Consider the following 16,281-nt stretch of genomic DNA (forward strand, 5'->3'; position numbering starts at 1 on the left):
TATCTTTTTTGTATTCCATATGTATTAATAGTTTTGTCACTAAAATTGACAAAGGGGGATATTGTTAGAGCATAGCTCGGTCAACCTCGCATGCGTTTCTATCTCAAGCATGTTTGTCAATGTTAGTGATCAAAACTATAAGTATTGATTTGTAGCCTACATATCTAAGTCTCGGACTAGGATAGAAAAGTGTAGTTGAGCTCAAGGACTTCATGGCGATTCATCATACAACGACGAAGATTTATACAAGGAACCGTGGAACTTCATAAACAAAAAGGTATGTGGATACTTGAACTTATCTATCACTCAAAAGTCTATCTCTTCTATCTCCTACTTCTTATGAGACAAAAGTCGTATGCTATATAGACTAGATCATACACATTTGACATTTCGAGCCGAGCATTCATTGCTTATCTTTTATCTCGAAATCGTGTGTTGGTAAAGCGTTTCCCTTTGATCAAGTTTATCTTCACCTAGTGACGAAAGTCATGAAAAGTTTCAATCACTTTGAGAATTGCTCTGACGTGAATCAGACTGTGAATAACGGCTACATAGCGTCCTCTGAGAATGTCTCAATGATTGAAATGAGAGTTTAGATTACATAACCATGTATTCCTTGAACCGAAGTTTTCAAACTTTGTTGATCAAGAGAAATCGGGAGGATTGTGGAATTGGATTGCCAAGTCCGCGAATCCAGTCCGCAGACTCAGTCCGCGAACTGTCGGAAGTTCTCGACCGAGAATTTCTGCTGGATTTTCCAAAACTCGTTTGTGTGCTAAGTCCACGAACCCAGTCCGCGAACTGGCGGAAGTTCTCTTTCCGAGAATTTCTGCTGAGTTTGGAAAACTCAACCGATTAACTTAAGTCCGCGAACTTGTTTGTGAACTTAAGAGGTTATGATCTAAAGATGTGCTCTGAACATGAAACATTAAATTACTAAGGAGTTTTTTATGCAAACCATGGATATAATGTTCATGAGCCGATTCAATCAAATCGAATCATCTTTATTTCAATTGTGTCTTGTGTAGTTACATAAGATCTCATAACAATTGAACAACTCTTTAACTAGTTCATTTGAGTCAATTGAATTAGTTATGGTGAAGAAGAACAAGGTTAATATGAAATGATCATATGGTTAATCTTTTGGATTACTATGTTGACCCAACATACACGTACACGTTTGGGCATGGTTTTCACGAACCCAGTAAACGTCTACCCAAGTGTGTGTGACAAGCTAAGTTTTCGATCTAACGATTGAGAAATATTAGCTTGAATCTAAATCAGGTTTTCATCTAACGGTGAATAAGGATTGCTTTGTAACTACGGCAAAACCCTGATTTGAAGGCTATATAAAGGAGACATCTAGCATTGTGCAAAACTAATCCCCACAAGTCTATGTGCTACTAGTGCGCCCGCTAGAGTCGATCTCCATTAACCTTTGATTTTCTTCTCTAAAATCAGGTTAACGACTTAAAGACTTCATTGGGATTGTGAAGCCAGACCGATACTACTTTATCGTAGTTGTGTAATATGATCTTGCATCTTCTAGGGTTTATCTGTGGGAGACAGATTTATCCTTTGATAGACTTTTCTATGTGAGACAGATCTGTTTATTATCAAGTCTGTGATTTTGGGTTGCAGCAGCTCTTGGTTGTGGGTGAGATCAGCTAAGGGAATCAAGTACGCAGTATCCTGCTGGGATAAGAGGAGTAAGAGTACAATTGTACCTTGGATTGGTGGGTGACTGATTGGGGTTCAACTATAGTCCAGTCCAAAGTTAGTTTGCAGTAAGCTAGTGTCCGTAGCGGCTTAATACAGTGTGTATTCAATCTGGATTAGGTCCCGGGGTTTTTCTGCATTTGCGGTTTCCTCGTTAACATAATTTCTGGTGTCTGTGTTATTTCTTTTCCGCATTATATTTTATAATTGAAATAATACAGGTTGTGCGTTCGTGATCATCAATTGGAAATTCAACCTTTGGTTGTTGATTGATATTGATTGATCCTTGGACATTGGTCTTTGGTACCGTCCAAGTATTCCTTGTATTTGATAAAGAATCGCTATTGTTTTTAGCTTGAGTAAAAATCAAATCAAGAGAGAGATATTAACTCCTTGAGATACTTTTATCTAGATTGAGTCTGACTGTCTAGTTGATTCTCTAGCAAAGTATTTCGGAGTTAGTCCATACAGATTGCTAAGCGAAATATTGGGTGGTGTTGTTAGACTCCCGCTTTTTCATAGTGGGCTCAACACTAAGAGGTATTTGTTCAATCAATTCTTTCGTAGATTGATCAAATACAACACTTAATTTTGTTGTATCTCGGGTTTTTGTTTCTTGAATTATAAGGTCTTGTACTTTCAGGTTTAAATCGAGGGTAGAGTTACTCTACGGTGTAACAATCCCTTTTCCAGGTTTCCAATTATCACACCATGGGTCATTGAAGTTTCCTTCCCTCACAACCCAATATAAATGGTTTGATTTTACACATTGTACGGTGTAGGCATTTCCAGACCCATGAGGATTGGTCTGAGAATTTAGAATTGAGGATATCTGTCTTATGAAAGTATTTAGCTTTCAACACTTTTGCTAGGAGTGGTTCTGGTTGCTCTACTAGTCTCCACACACTCATTGTCATCATTTCCATGTCGTTAATTTCACTACTTCTGAATCTCAGGCCCTATTTTGATTTGCAAATATTTTCCCAAGCTATCAAATAAATTTTTTTCTTTTTTGAATTGGGGTCTTCACCCCACCAATATCTGTTTAAGTGACTATCAATCTTATGACCCATGCTTTTAGGGATTAGGAATGTAGTCATCTGGTATAGTGACATAGCTTGACCCACATGTTTTACCAAGGTGATTTTTCCTACTTGAGATAAAAATTAGGTGAACCAACCATTAACTCTTTTTTCTACAACAAAAAAAAGGGAGAGATGGGTTTGCGCCTTTGATGTTAAAACTATTATAGGAGCCCCTAAGTATTTTTACCCAAGGTTGAGATTAGATATATTAAGAATTTTCGCCAAAATCCTTATATGTCTTGGATACATTTTTTTACTAAAGAAAATTCCTTATTTGTCGAAATTAATCCTTTTCCCACTTGCTTTATAATATTTTTGCATGTATTCTTTAATACCATGGAATTCAGGAATGATGGCCTTAACAAATAGAAGACTATCATCAGCAAAAAGAAGATGGCTCACAGAAGGGGTCCAGTTTGCACATTTAATTCCATGAATCAGGTTAATTTCTTCTAAATGTTTGATGTAACATGATAATGTCTCCGCACAAATGATATACAGGAAGGGGGACAAAGGATCCCCTGACTTAACCCTTTTTCTGGTTTAAAATTTCCCAATGAGGCACCATTAAGAATGATAGAGTAAGGTACAATTCCAAGGAAATTCATAATCAGCCTTATCCACTTCGGATGAAAACCCAATATCGTCAAGACTTTGGCCAAAAAAGATCACACAAGCCTGTCGTAGGCTTTTGACATATCCAATTTTATGGCGGAAAATCCCACCCTTCCTTGTTTATGTTTTATTGAATGTATGAGTTCATGTGCCAACACGACATTGTCAGCAATTTGTCTTTTTGAGACAAATGCAATTTGATTGGGTGGGATTACTTTTTCCATTAATGGCTTCATCCTGTTAGGCATGGTTTTAGAAACTACTTTGTAAGTAAAGTTACACAATCATATAGGCCTGAATTGGTTTACAGAGTCATCCATCGGGTTTTTATGTCCCAAAGCTATATTTGTATGATTAAATTGAGTTAGAAGATGTTCAGAATCAAATAATTGTTGAACCATCATAGTGACACTTTCTCCTACTATGTCTCAGTAATTTTAAAATAAAAGACCAGTGAACCCATCAAGTCATGGTGATTTTTTTGCTCCCAATTGGAAGGAAGCTTTCTTTATTTCTTCATCCAATAACGGGCCTCTAGGGCCTCATTCTCCATGTGTGTAACTTTAGATTTAATTGTATCGACGATGTTGTCTTGTTCAGTATTACCAGAAGTTCTATAAAGTTGTTGGAAATATGAGATGAATTCTTCGCCAATAGCCGCTCTAGTTGTTAACCAAGTTCCAGTTCTATCCTTAAGCCAAGAAATGTTTTTACTCTTTCTTCTAAACATGGTGGATTTGTGAAATAATGACGTATTTTTATCACCTTCTTGTAGCCAGATTTATCTTTCCACGAGATTTCTTCTAGAGAATATAAGTATGTTAATTTATCAGATAAAATACATATCGCACTAGTATCTCCAGGGGATTTGTTTTTCACTTCCTTTAAATTCTGTTTAGTTTCATGAATTGAGAAATTTATATTACCAAAAGACACTTTATTCCGGTGGTTGAGTTTTATTTAGCATGTTTCAGTTTTTGTTTCAGTTGAAAGGCTTTTGAGCCTCTCACTTTAACTGCCTAGGCTTGTTCAATAATAATTTTACAGGTCGGATCTTTTGTTCACATGGACCTGAAGTGGTAAGATTTATGCAGGCTATTTATATTAGGACCAAGAGAAACCAAGATTGGGGAGTGGTCAGAATTGATACAGGGTAAATGAAGAATGTGAGTTTGCGGAAAAGCAACCTCGCACACACTATTTACAATGGCCCGATCAATTCTTTACAGTACCCGATTATTTCCTTCTTGCTTGTAGGTCCATGTAAAGTCGTGTCCAGAGAATGACATGTATCTAAGGTCCTAAGCTGTCATTAAACTTTCTACTAGTATTTTTGTGTCGTTATAAGAGATGGGTCTTCTGCCCCACTTGTCTTGTGATAAGAACAAGCAGTTAAATCTCCTACCATGATGGTAGGGATATATTAAGAACGATTTTTTGGGGACTATAGTTTTTTTGGGGGACCATAGTTTTATTTTGGGTAAAGACATTAGAAGTAAATCTAGGTCACCCCTTATCTAGATATTTATATTAATACCTAAATTACCCTCTTGATTAATTTTGGGTGATGATTAGTTAGTGTAATGATTAGTGAGATGATTAAGTTAAAGATAATTAGTGAGATTAAAAAATCAGATGAGTTTTTTTTTTGAAAGAAGTAGAATTATTGAGAGAGTAAAGTTAGAGAAGATGAAGAAGGAAAACATCAAAAACGATGGATTTTACCAACCACAACCGGAGGAAGGGTATTTGGGTACCAAGGTATGCTTCAAACTTAGATAATGTTGGATGAATTGCTCCAAACTTTCAAAAAAATGAAATTTTTTATGTAAATTTGGGCCAGTTCGGTTAACCATATTTCAACAACATGTAACCGAATACATCTGAAAGTGTAGTTCGGTTACCATATGTCAAGAACATGTAACCGAACACACCTGAAAGTGTAGTTCGGTTACGTTTTCCAAACACGCAGGTTACCGAACTCGCTCGTTAATGGAGGTTTTGGTCGTACAATGCAATGTTCGGTTACCTAGGATAAAATGGTAGGTAACCGAACTTTGAACTTGACAATTTATTTGAGTACATCTTGTGTGTTCGGTTAGTTCGCAAACTTCAACGCAACCAAGTTCCCAACCGAACTTCAGGTTAAAAGTAACCTAGTGTTAGAAGTTCGGTTGGTTCGCAAACTTCAACATATTTTGCGAATCAACCGAACTGGGCTTATAGGTAGAGTTCGGTTACAAAGAAAACTTAATAATTTTGCGAACGAACCAAATTTATGGACTTGTATTGTTCTAATACAAGGAGTTCGGTTAAAAGTATTTTTTTGCGAATCAACCGAACTTTGAGTTTGGTTAAGAAAAAATAATTTGTGATAACCGAACTTTTTACTGAAAAAAAACTCCATTAAACCTCTCTGGAACTTCCATTTTCAACTCATTTTGATGATTAGTTCTCATTTATTCAACCAAAAACGAATGACAAGTAATGGGTTTGTGAGAATATCTTTGTTAATGTTTTAAATTAAGCTATATATATAGTGGTGGTGTTGGTAATCGGAGGTGGTGGTGGTAATCGGTGGTTGTTGGTGGTGGTAATCGGTGGTTGTTGGTGGTGATAATTGGAGGTGGTGGTGGTAATCGACGGTGGTGGGCGGTGGTGGTGGTGGTGGTAATCGGCGGTGGTGGGTGGTGGTGGTGGTAATCGGCGGTGGTGGGAGGTGGTGGTGAGAGGAGGTGGTGGTTATATATATATATATATATAGAGAGAGAGAGAGAGAGGTGGTTATTGTGTTGGTTTTATATTAAATTAGGTTAAGGGTAGGTTAGTCATTTCAATGTTCTAGGACACCCCTTATAACTATAGGGAAGGTGGCCTAATAAAATCATGGTCGCCCAAAAAAACCATGGTCCCTAAAAAATCATTCTATCTTAATCAAAGGGTTGTGTTAAAAACTCTTCCCTACAACTAGCTCTCAAATTTGGTTTTGGTTCACCATAAACAAAATAAAGGTTGTATTTGGTGTTATCTTTGATTGACTGGGAGGAACAAAAAAAAACCCTTTGGCTAGATTCGATTATTGACAAATCAAACCCATCCTTACAGGCTATTCCTAAGCCTCCTTTTCTTTCCGATAGAAGGTAAAGTAAGTAAATTATGATATCCCAGAAAACAATTCTTTTTTGTGGTGGTATTTACACTACTTATAGTTTCGGAAACAAAGATTATGTGAGGGATTTTAATTTGATAATTTCACGCAGTTCTGAACTTCCTGTGCCTAATTAGTTGAAGGTTGAAAGATTAGTTACGAAGACTTCTATATTTATTACAAACATTTTCCTGATTTGTCCTTGCATTTAAGTCATTTAAAATTCTAAAAAATTCTAATAATAATCCTTAATATGGAGGGATAATATTTGGAGGGTGTTTGGATGTTTTATCAGAAATTGTTTTTCAGCTTCCAATACTAAAAAGGTTAGAATTTCAATTGACAATATAATTTGATCGAATTCTAAAAGCAAAATAACAAAACTCTGTACAAAACAAATACTCTGCTTCTGTTCCAACTTCTTAAATTGACTTTTGCTTCTAGGATCCAATTATCCTATTGATAATCCTAAAACGTATAGGCTGTAGGGCAATGTATTCCACTTTTCTTAAATTGGAGTTAGAGAACCAAGAAGTAAACTACTCTTTTAAGGAGTAAAAATCTCTAAATATTTCGGGAATTCGGTAGGCTTGGAAATAATTAATCTCTTTCCTTTTTCTTATTTGCCTGCAAATATATAATCTTCCGTCTAAGGAGGGACTATCAATTATAACAAAGAGGAGGGACTATCAATTATTACAAAGAGGAATTTTGTCCTAATTCTTGATTTTTTTATCAAAATATGCCTCAAAATAAATCGCAAAATGTTATAGCAAAACTAAAGCCAAATATAAAAAAGGTAAAAAAAAATAGATACAATAATAACCTTATCTACATACAAATTCATGTATGATTAGACTTAAGAAATTCATGTTTAAATTGGATTACGTTTGTAAATAACTAGTTTAGGTCAGGCTTATTTTGGGTTCAATGACTCAGATTTTACCATACTGTACTTCTTACCTTTTTTTTTTTCTCTTTGAGAAGAACTACTCGTCCATTACTGAACGACTAGTGTCACTGATCCACCCAAAACCGGACTATTGAATTGTCTGGTTTTTTTTCCTGAACGGTATATCATTAATGCAACAATACTAGGCAAGCTTACTTAATCTCTTGGGGATAGCAAAAGAAGACAACTGATGAATGGAATCAATAGAAAATATTTATGTTAAAATGGTTGGAACGACAAGTTAGGTATAATAACTATTCTTGCGAAATGATTATGGGAACTTTTAGTCTACATGTACTCCACTAATGAACATTTTTTGATCGTTTTATTCTTTCCGTCTTTGATCATTAGGAGTAAACATAATTGTGTACTAATTATAAGAAAAAGAATTAAAAAAACTAATGTGAATCTTCCTAAAGCTAGAGGAGGGGTAGGAATTAAAAAACTCAAACTGGTGAACAAAACTTTACACTCTAAATGAATTTGGAGATATGGGAGTGAGAAGAATGCCTTGTGGAGAAGAATCATAAATCATAAATTTGGAGGGATTACTGAAACTTTGTTTCCAAATCATTCCAAAAGTTCAGTATGATTTAGCTTATGGGCTGGAATTTTGAAAGCAATAGACTTTGTAAAAGCAGGTTCATCTTTGTTGGTTGGTGATGAAAGCAGCATATATTTCTGGGAGGATGTCTGGGTTGGGGAACAACCACTAAAAATTATTTTTCCTAATTTGTTTAAGCTTTCTAAGAAGAAAACTGCAGTTATTAAGAATATAATCTCAGTTGATGGAGCTTGGAATCTAGATTTTTCAAGAAGCTTGACAGAGTCTGAAATGCTGGAGGTGATAAATCTGCTGGAAGTTATTGGTGATCCAAGGGAGAGAGTGAATAACATGGCAGTTGTTGAAGATAACATGCACTGGATTTATAATCAGAGCAAAGGCTTCTCTGTTGCTAGTGCTTATGAAGCTCTAGAGACTGAAGGCTTTCTTGCTTTCCCTGATAAGCATATGTGGAATCCCAATGTCCCCTCGAAAGTGGCTTTCCTGGTTTGGACCCTTTGTTATGATGTGCTCCAACTTTGGAATTTTTGTTCAATGCAGGCTTGGTGCAGGATGCAGTTTGTTTGCTTTGTGATGATCATATGGAGACAAACCCACACTTGTTTCTTCACTGTAATTTTACTTCTACTGTGTGGATGTACTTTTTGAAAAGCTTTGGAGTATCTTGGGTGCATTGTGGGTGATGTTAGAAGAACCCTGTGGGAATGGCGCAACAAGAAGAGCAACAATAGAATTAAAAGGTTGTGGAGTTACTTGTCCTTTGCAATCTGGTGGTGCATTTGGAAGGATCGCAGCAACAGGTTTTACAACAACCAAGAGAAAAGTACTGAGCAGATTATTATTGAAGTCAAGTGTTTTTTGTTCAGCTAGACAATAAACACAGACATTTTTGAAAATTATGGTCTTTCTTAATTTCTTGTTATGTAATTGGGAAGCTTTGATGCAAGCTTCTTTGTAACTCTCCTACTTGTCATTGCCTTGTGACTGAGTAGTTCTTTTTTTCCTTAATAAAATTTGCCTTCAGTCAAGAAAAAGAATCCAGTCTAACATTAACACCTTTGTGCTGGTTTTTTAGTGAAAAAAGTGATTAACGGAAAAAAAAGACAGATAAAATGGTGATAGTTATAGTCAAATTAATATTTTAGAAATTTTGATAAACGTTGTAATTAGGAAAAATGTGGGTGGCAAATAGATGGAATATTAACTGGGAGATTCAATGGATTTAAGTTAATGATATAACATACGCAATTCTTTAAGAAGCAGTTGCGTTTGGTTGCAGAATTCACAATTTCCAGGAATTTCTAATCCCACGGGATTACAAATTCTGGGATTCATGTAAATCCCTCGTATGTTTGGTAACTCAGTTGAGATTCCTAAGATTCATAAAATTTTCTTGTGTTAAAGTCCATGTATTGTTTGGCATTGCCCTAAGAATCTTAAAATTATATATATATATATATATATATATATATGTGATTTGGAGTAAAAAAAGTGGTCCCATAATTCCTCTCCTAAGTTTCCCAGCAAATCTTAGGGGAGGGGTCGAACTCCATATGGAGGATTTGCTGGAAAAATGAATCCCATCGGAAACGTAATTCCAGGGATTTGGTCAACCAAATGTAGCGAGGGAAACGTAATTCCACCAAATCCCCTGAACCCATAAATCCATCTTTAAAATTCTACATCCAAACCCACCATAAAACGAAATCCAATGAATTAGGCAATTAATATATAAGATATCCTTCAAAATCTGACGCATATTTAATGAAATAAATCTCTTAAATACCAAAGCAAAAACACATACAACAAAAGTCATCCGGACTAGTAACTTCTAGATTAGTTGGTGTCTTGTATAACCAAATGCCTTCAATTCGTGAAGCCTTTGCAGCTACTCCTTCGGAAGGAAATCGTGTTTTAGCCATCGATTTCGATTCAGTTAACGACGATGTTCCTGATACACATACATGGCTTATTACTAATCCAGGGGTGTATAATATCACTGATGAGCGTATCATAGCATCAACAACAATACCTGTAATCGATCTCAACAACCCTAACGTGGTGAAAGACTTAGATTATGCATGTGAAAATTGGTATGCCTATCAAGTTATCAACCATGGTGTTCCCCGAGACGTAATCAAGAACCTTGAGCTACATTGCAACCGTTTATTTACTCTTGAAATGAAGAAAAAGTTAAGAGCGGCAAGAGCAGCAAATGGCATCACTGGTTATGGTTCAGCGCATATATCTTGGTTCGAATGTTTTGGGATGATTGGCTCACCTGCTGAATATTGTAAGAAAATCTGGCCTGATCAAGAAGATCAATGCTCCGAATTCTGGTAACGTATTTTCATTCCCCACCAAAGTGGAAGATTCGGAATATTCTCATTTAAGTTAGGGCATGCTACAATTTTATTCTTATACTGTTTCACATTCAAGATCCTGTTTTTCTATACAAAGTCTCACATTTTGGATCCTATTTTTCTATATAAAATCAAAACGTTAATAGATTTGAAACAAATTTTTTAGGTATAACACTAAAAAATCTAAATTTGATTTCTCTCAATTCAAACCCATTGTTAAGATGGTGTATATAGCCCAAAATACACTCTTTCATTAAGTGGTCTTTTTTGGGAGGGACTTGTACGTAATTGACTTTGCTAAAAAATTACCCGGCATAAAAACTATTTTTAGGCTCGTTTTGCCAAGCCAACTTAATACTCCCTCCGTTCTTAAATAATAGGTTGGTTTCTATAAATAAATGTTTCAAAAAAATAGTCTGGTTTCCTGATTGGGAAAGTAAAATGTTACTGTTTTCTGGGATCATTTTCTCTTAACTTCTTTTAATGACATATGTCATGTAGATCATTTCATTTTACTTTTATTTTGGTGACAAATGTCATGGGGACCATTTCATTTCACTTGTTTTATTGACAAGTGTCATGAGGACCACTTTCAATGATTAATTCTCTTAATATCCTTAATTTCTTGTAAAAACAAAACAAGCTTATTAAAAAATAACGGAGGGAGTAATATACAAAGGAAAATCTTTGGTTGTGTGGTTTCGGATAGGGGTGTCAACGGGTCCGGGTCCTCCCGGGTATCACTAGACCTGTACCCTACTTATAAAGTTTGGATCCGGGTCCTAACGGTTCCGGATCCGGTTCCTACACTTGTGGACCTAGAACCGGACCCGTTTAAATACCGGGTACCTCCCAGTCCCGGGTACCCATTGGGTCTTAAGAAAACTATTAAAAAAACCTCAAAAACTTAATATTTGTCTCTTTTTGGCTTGGATTTAAATAACTTTTATAAAATTTATTATTATTTCTTATTAATGTACTAAATAAAGGTTAAATGTAAGAGAAAAATTTAAAACGAGTAAACTAAAATTAGCAAAAACATGAATAAACGGGTACCCAACGGGTATTACCCGTTTGGACCCGTTTAGATTCGGGTCCAATCGGGTAATTACCCGTCGAGTCCTAAATTGCTAATGAGTCCAACTTTAGGACCCGAAACTGGACCCAAATCTACCGGATCCGGTTCCGATTCCGGATAATGGGTATCCATTGACATCCCTAATTTCGGAGATAGCATCAGCCAAAGAAAGCCATTTACTAGATGAGGAAATATAATTTATCGAACTTTAGTGTAGCCAGTACAATCATATAATTTATTGTTCTACTAATCTTTACTAAGTTATTTGGCAACAGCATGCACATCAAATTAATGACTTTTGAAATCTATATCTTATTACTATATAGTACTGTATTTATTTACACTAAATTCCACACATACATTCCTGTAACAGAAGCTCTCAGCTTTTTTGTTGGTCAGGTACATGAACAATTCAACTCTAATTCTCTACACACGCATAAATTATAATTTCTTAACCCTGTTAGCAAATGCTAAATGTACAAAAAGTCAAAACAGATTAAATCTGTGTCTCCTTACCATGGATTTAGTTGGTAAGTTAGAAATGAATTCAGAATCCACGACACCACTGTTATGAGCTGTGTAAATTGGGCTGTGCCAACACGAGCACATCCCTACATAATACGTTAAAATTTGAGCACAACCCAGCACGGTACATCACGTTAGTTAAATGAGACGTGTTGGTTTGATTGATTGGCGCAGTAGCTCAGTTCAGTACGCGGCACGAATTAACACGTGGCACAACACAACATGTTAAGAAAGCACATTATAGTATGTATAAAATACTACAAAACATGGCACAATACATCAAACTTTGTGTATATTATACAAAAAAAATGACCTTTATTTTAGATAATTATTAAAATTTTACTACCGTTATGTTGACTTATTTTCATAATAACACATATAATACCTAAATATCACAACACAATACGGCACAACATGTTTATTTTTTTTGGCACAACCCAACCCAGCACGTCTTCTAACACGGCACAGCACAACACGTCATAATATCCTGCACATAGCATACTAAGCATGTGATTTTATGGGCTGTGCTGTGCTAGACCGACGTTTTACACCTCTAACTGTTATAACCATGAGGCCTGATAATTAACTTTTTCCGGAATACGTCAATAATGAGAACCATTAGTTTTGACCTTACCCTTATAAATGGAAGCCATCATCCTCTTACCAGCGAACCATAATACTTCTTCTTTAGTTTTCACTCCTTCAGTCTGAACCAATGATGAGTTTGGATATTTGTTCGAAACCTTTTATGATTTGATATCTAGTTGGGTGCATGAGATTTGGGTGCCATATATCATTTTTGTTTTACAATATGCTACGCATTTATCTGAAAGACTACTACATGGAGCTGTTGACGGGTAGTGTTTCTCATACATTTTTTTGGTCCTGTGAAGGAATGTGCCACTATGGAGACTAAGAGGCTGAAATGAAAACAAACGCATTTGAACGGCTGATCATCTGCTTCTCAAGCATTTTCTTTTTTTTAATATATTTAAAATTCTTCAAAGCGGATTTTTAATATATGTGACGCTAAAGTATGTGTGTCTGGCGATGTAGTGATGCGATGGAAGAATATCAAAAAGAAATGCACAAGTTATGCGCTAAGTTGATGAAGATGGTAATAAATTCATTAGGTATACAAAGTGATGATACTGATGGATTCATAGGCAACCTAATGAAGAATACAAGTCCGCAAAATCTGCTCCAGCTTAACTCTTACCCGGTTTTCCCTGAGCCATCATCCAAAGCCATGGGCTTGGATGCACATGCCGATTCATCTTTTTTTACTGTGTTGCACCAAACTCGACCAGGTCTTCAAATCTACAAGGACGGGTTAGGATGGGTTGAGGTACCACATATTGAAAATGCGCTGGTTATTTTTATGGGCGATCTCACGACCATCCTATCTAATGGACGATATCAAAGTAGCATCCACCGTGCTGTCGTGAGTCAGATATATCATCGTTATTCTGTCCCTTTTTTCTATGGTCCGCCAGGAGATGTTGAAATTTCACCAATCCTCGAGTCGACTGGAAAATCTCCAATGTATCGTTCTGTGACCTGGCACGAATTCCATCTCATCAAAGCAAAATATTTCGACAAAGCTCTTGAAAGTATTCGTATTGTATCGTAGCTATAAATTAAATTAGAAATAATTCATGTTTCAAGTAAGGAAGATATATATAATATAAACTAGTGCGCATTGGCCATGCGCAAGGTTGTAATGGAATGAACTCACAGAACTCAGGTTTTAATAATATGATACTCCCTTTCCTTTTTAATATGGTGGTTTTTTCTTTTAGAGAAAATTAAGAAAATTAAGAGAATTAAACATTGAAAGTTGTCCTCATGACACTTGTCAATAAAAGAAGTGAAGTGAAATGGTCCCCATAACACTTGTCAGCAAAAGAAGTATAGTAAAATGGTCCACATGACACTTGTCATCAAAAGAAGTTAAGAGAAAAGTGGTCCCAGAAAACTAAAGTAACATTTGACTTTCCCAATTAGGAAACCAACTTATTTTTTTGAAACATTTATTTTAGGAAATCAGCCTATTAAAAAGGAACGAACAAAGTAATTTTTTTTGGATCATTCCAATCACAATCGCTAATCATGAAAAAGAGTCACCTTTTGACAGTAGAATTAAAAGAAAAAAGATAGATGTTCCTCCGAAAATCATGAACATTGTAAAACAATATACTACATGGCAAACAATGGAAGATTTGGATACCGCTGAAACAGAGTGTTCTGGTGTGTATTCCGACTCCGATACCACGGGTTTCAAAATACAACTAGGGAAGATGGAGGAACTATCTTCTAAACTGAAAGCCTATCATTTTCGTCACTCCCGTTATCATAATTCACTTGATTCGGAAGTTGAAAGGAGTCTTCAACAAATTGTTCAGCTGTTTCCCGACATCCAAAGTATGGAAGCATATAAGCTATTACACGAAGACGATAAATTTCGTATTGAAGTAAATCTGTATTATAAACAGCTGGACGATGAAGACGACGACTCGGTTCCAGAAGACACTACTGATGCTGCTGAAAGATGCCTGCTAGACACTGCTGATGCTGAAAGAAATCTCGAGCGAATGTTTGGCCCGCTGGTGACTGACATGGAAAAGGTGCATACAACAAGCAAATTAACAGTGTGTAGCTTCGGCCGAAGTGGGTTCGAGGTTGCGGAGTTTTATCGGTACCTTGGAAGCAACAATTTATCGATGGAGTAAGTTTATGGACGATAATGGGAGGGGTCATAAGAGAGTGAAACTTGCAGAGCCGGCAAAGGAAGTTCCTGTGAGCAGCGTCGAGGAAAAGTTCCAGTCTCTATGTAAGGTGATGAAGAAAGTGATAGGTGCTATAGTTGAGGATGTTGTTGTCTCTGACCGTTTTGTATCTTCCTCTAGTTGTTGTTTTCTGAGGGATTCGGGCAAGGGAGGGATGACAATGGAGATTAACCCTGAGCACCGTCTCATTAAGGACCTCCACAAGAGGTTGTATAGCGGCATGAATAATGACCTTCACGTGAAGACTATGGCTCTTGTGTTGTTCAACTATGCTAACGGGAGTAAGCAAGTACAAAGTTGCATGAACGAGTTGAAGATGGTACAGGACCAGTATTACCTGAACTGTGATAAAGCGCGTCAGCAAGTACAATTACGCATGGACGAGTTGAAGACGTTGCAGGACCAATACCTCAACTTGAAGATGTTCCAGGACCAGTACCAAAACTTGTTGGAGACAGTGCAGCCAACAGTTTAGCCTTGGCTGTCGGCATATAAGCTTTACTTTATGTGTCCTATGTAATGGAACACAATGGTTTACTACCTGATACATCTGAAATCCAAAGTCTTTTCCAATAGCAAGTACCGGGTCGACTAGAGAATATCTCCTAAGAGTAGAACATGGGTTTTATGCCGGTCTTTTCGTGCCTCGCACAACTTGCACTACAACAAGCAAAAATACTTAACGCTACCGGCGTCGCGATTGCTAATGTTATTGGACTAAGTGTGGGTAGTCACCGTGTTAATGGGATTACGAATTCTCGACCATTAATGCGGATATACTTACACTCTGTCCCGGTTGCAGAAGCTACAGGGTGTTTCCCCTTCACAATTTTGCCTACTGCAACGCTACAATGGGATTCCCCCCCCCCCCCCCCCACGAAACTGCAGGGTTTCCTTTACGTGTTCTCTGATTGAGTTGTAAAGAACTAAAATAGGAAATAAAGGAGAAGAGTTGTTAGTCTACATACCTGAAACCCACATCTTCCACGTGTATTGCCACTCTCCAAGTCTGTCTATCCAGAGCCTGCTCTGGTGAGATATTTCAGATTCTCAGGTCGTTCTTCAGGCACTCGTCCCAAGTTAGCTTCGGTCGGCCTTGGCGTTGCATCCTTACTTCAGTACGCCTGATGCGGCCTACTCGTACTGGGGAATCAGGCGGTCTTCGCTGGAGATGCCCAAACCAGCGCAGTCGGTGTTGTGCGAGCATCTCCTCGATTGGCGCTATCAAAAGTTTCTGACGGACGTACTCAATCCTGATACGGTCATGCCTCGTATGTCCACAAGACCACCTCATCATCCGCATCTCGGTACTCTACAGTTTCAGAGTCTGCTGTTTATCGCCCAACATTCTGCACCGTAGAGCATGGCAGGCCTGATCGCGGATTTGTAAAACTTACCTTTAAGCTTTAGCGGCACTTTGCGGTCAGAAAGGACGCCAGAAG

General features: G+C 36.9%; 1 protein-coding gene across 1 annotated transcript; it reads left to right on the forward strand.

Annotated features, from left to right (window-relative positions):
- Window positions 1-9,914: 9,914 nt before the first annotated feature.
- On the forward strand, window positions 9,915-13,778 carry LOC113308583 (gibberellin 3-beta-dioxygenase 1-like). Its single transcript, XM_026557045.1, has 2 exons — window positions 9,915-10,423; window positions 13,107-13,778. Exons 1-2 carry the CDS (start codon window positions 9,945-9,947, stop codon window positions 13,681-13,683), a joined length of 1,056 nt encoding a protein of 351 aa, XP_026412830.1. The 5' UTR covers window positions 9,915-9,944; the 3' UTR covers window positions 13,684-13,778.
- Window positions 13,779-16,281: the final 2,503 nt, after the last annotated feature.

The sequence above is a fragment of the Papaver somniferum genome, chromosome 9 (genome assembly GCF_003573695.1).
Source record: "Papaver somniferum cultivar HN1 chromosome 9, ASM357369v1, whole genome shotgun sequence".
NCBI lineage: Eukaryota > Viridiplantae > Streptophyta > Magnoliopsida > Ranunculales > Papaveraceae > Papaver > Papaver somniferum.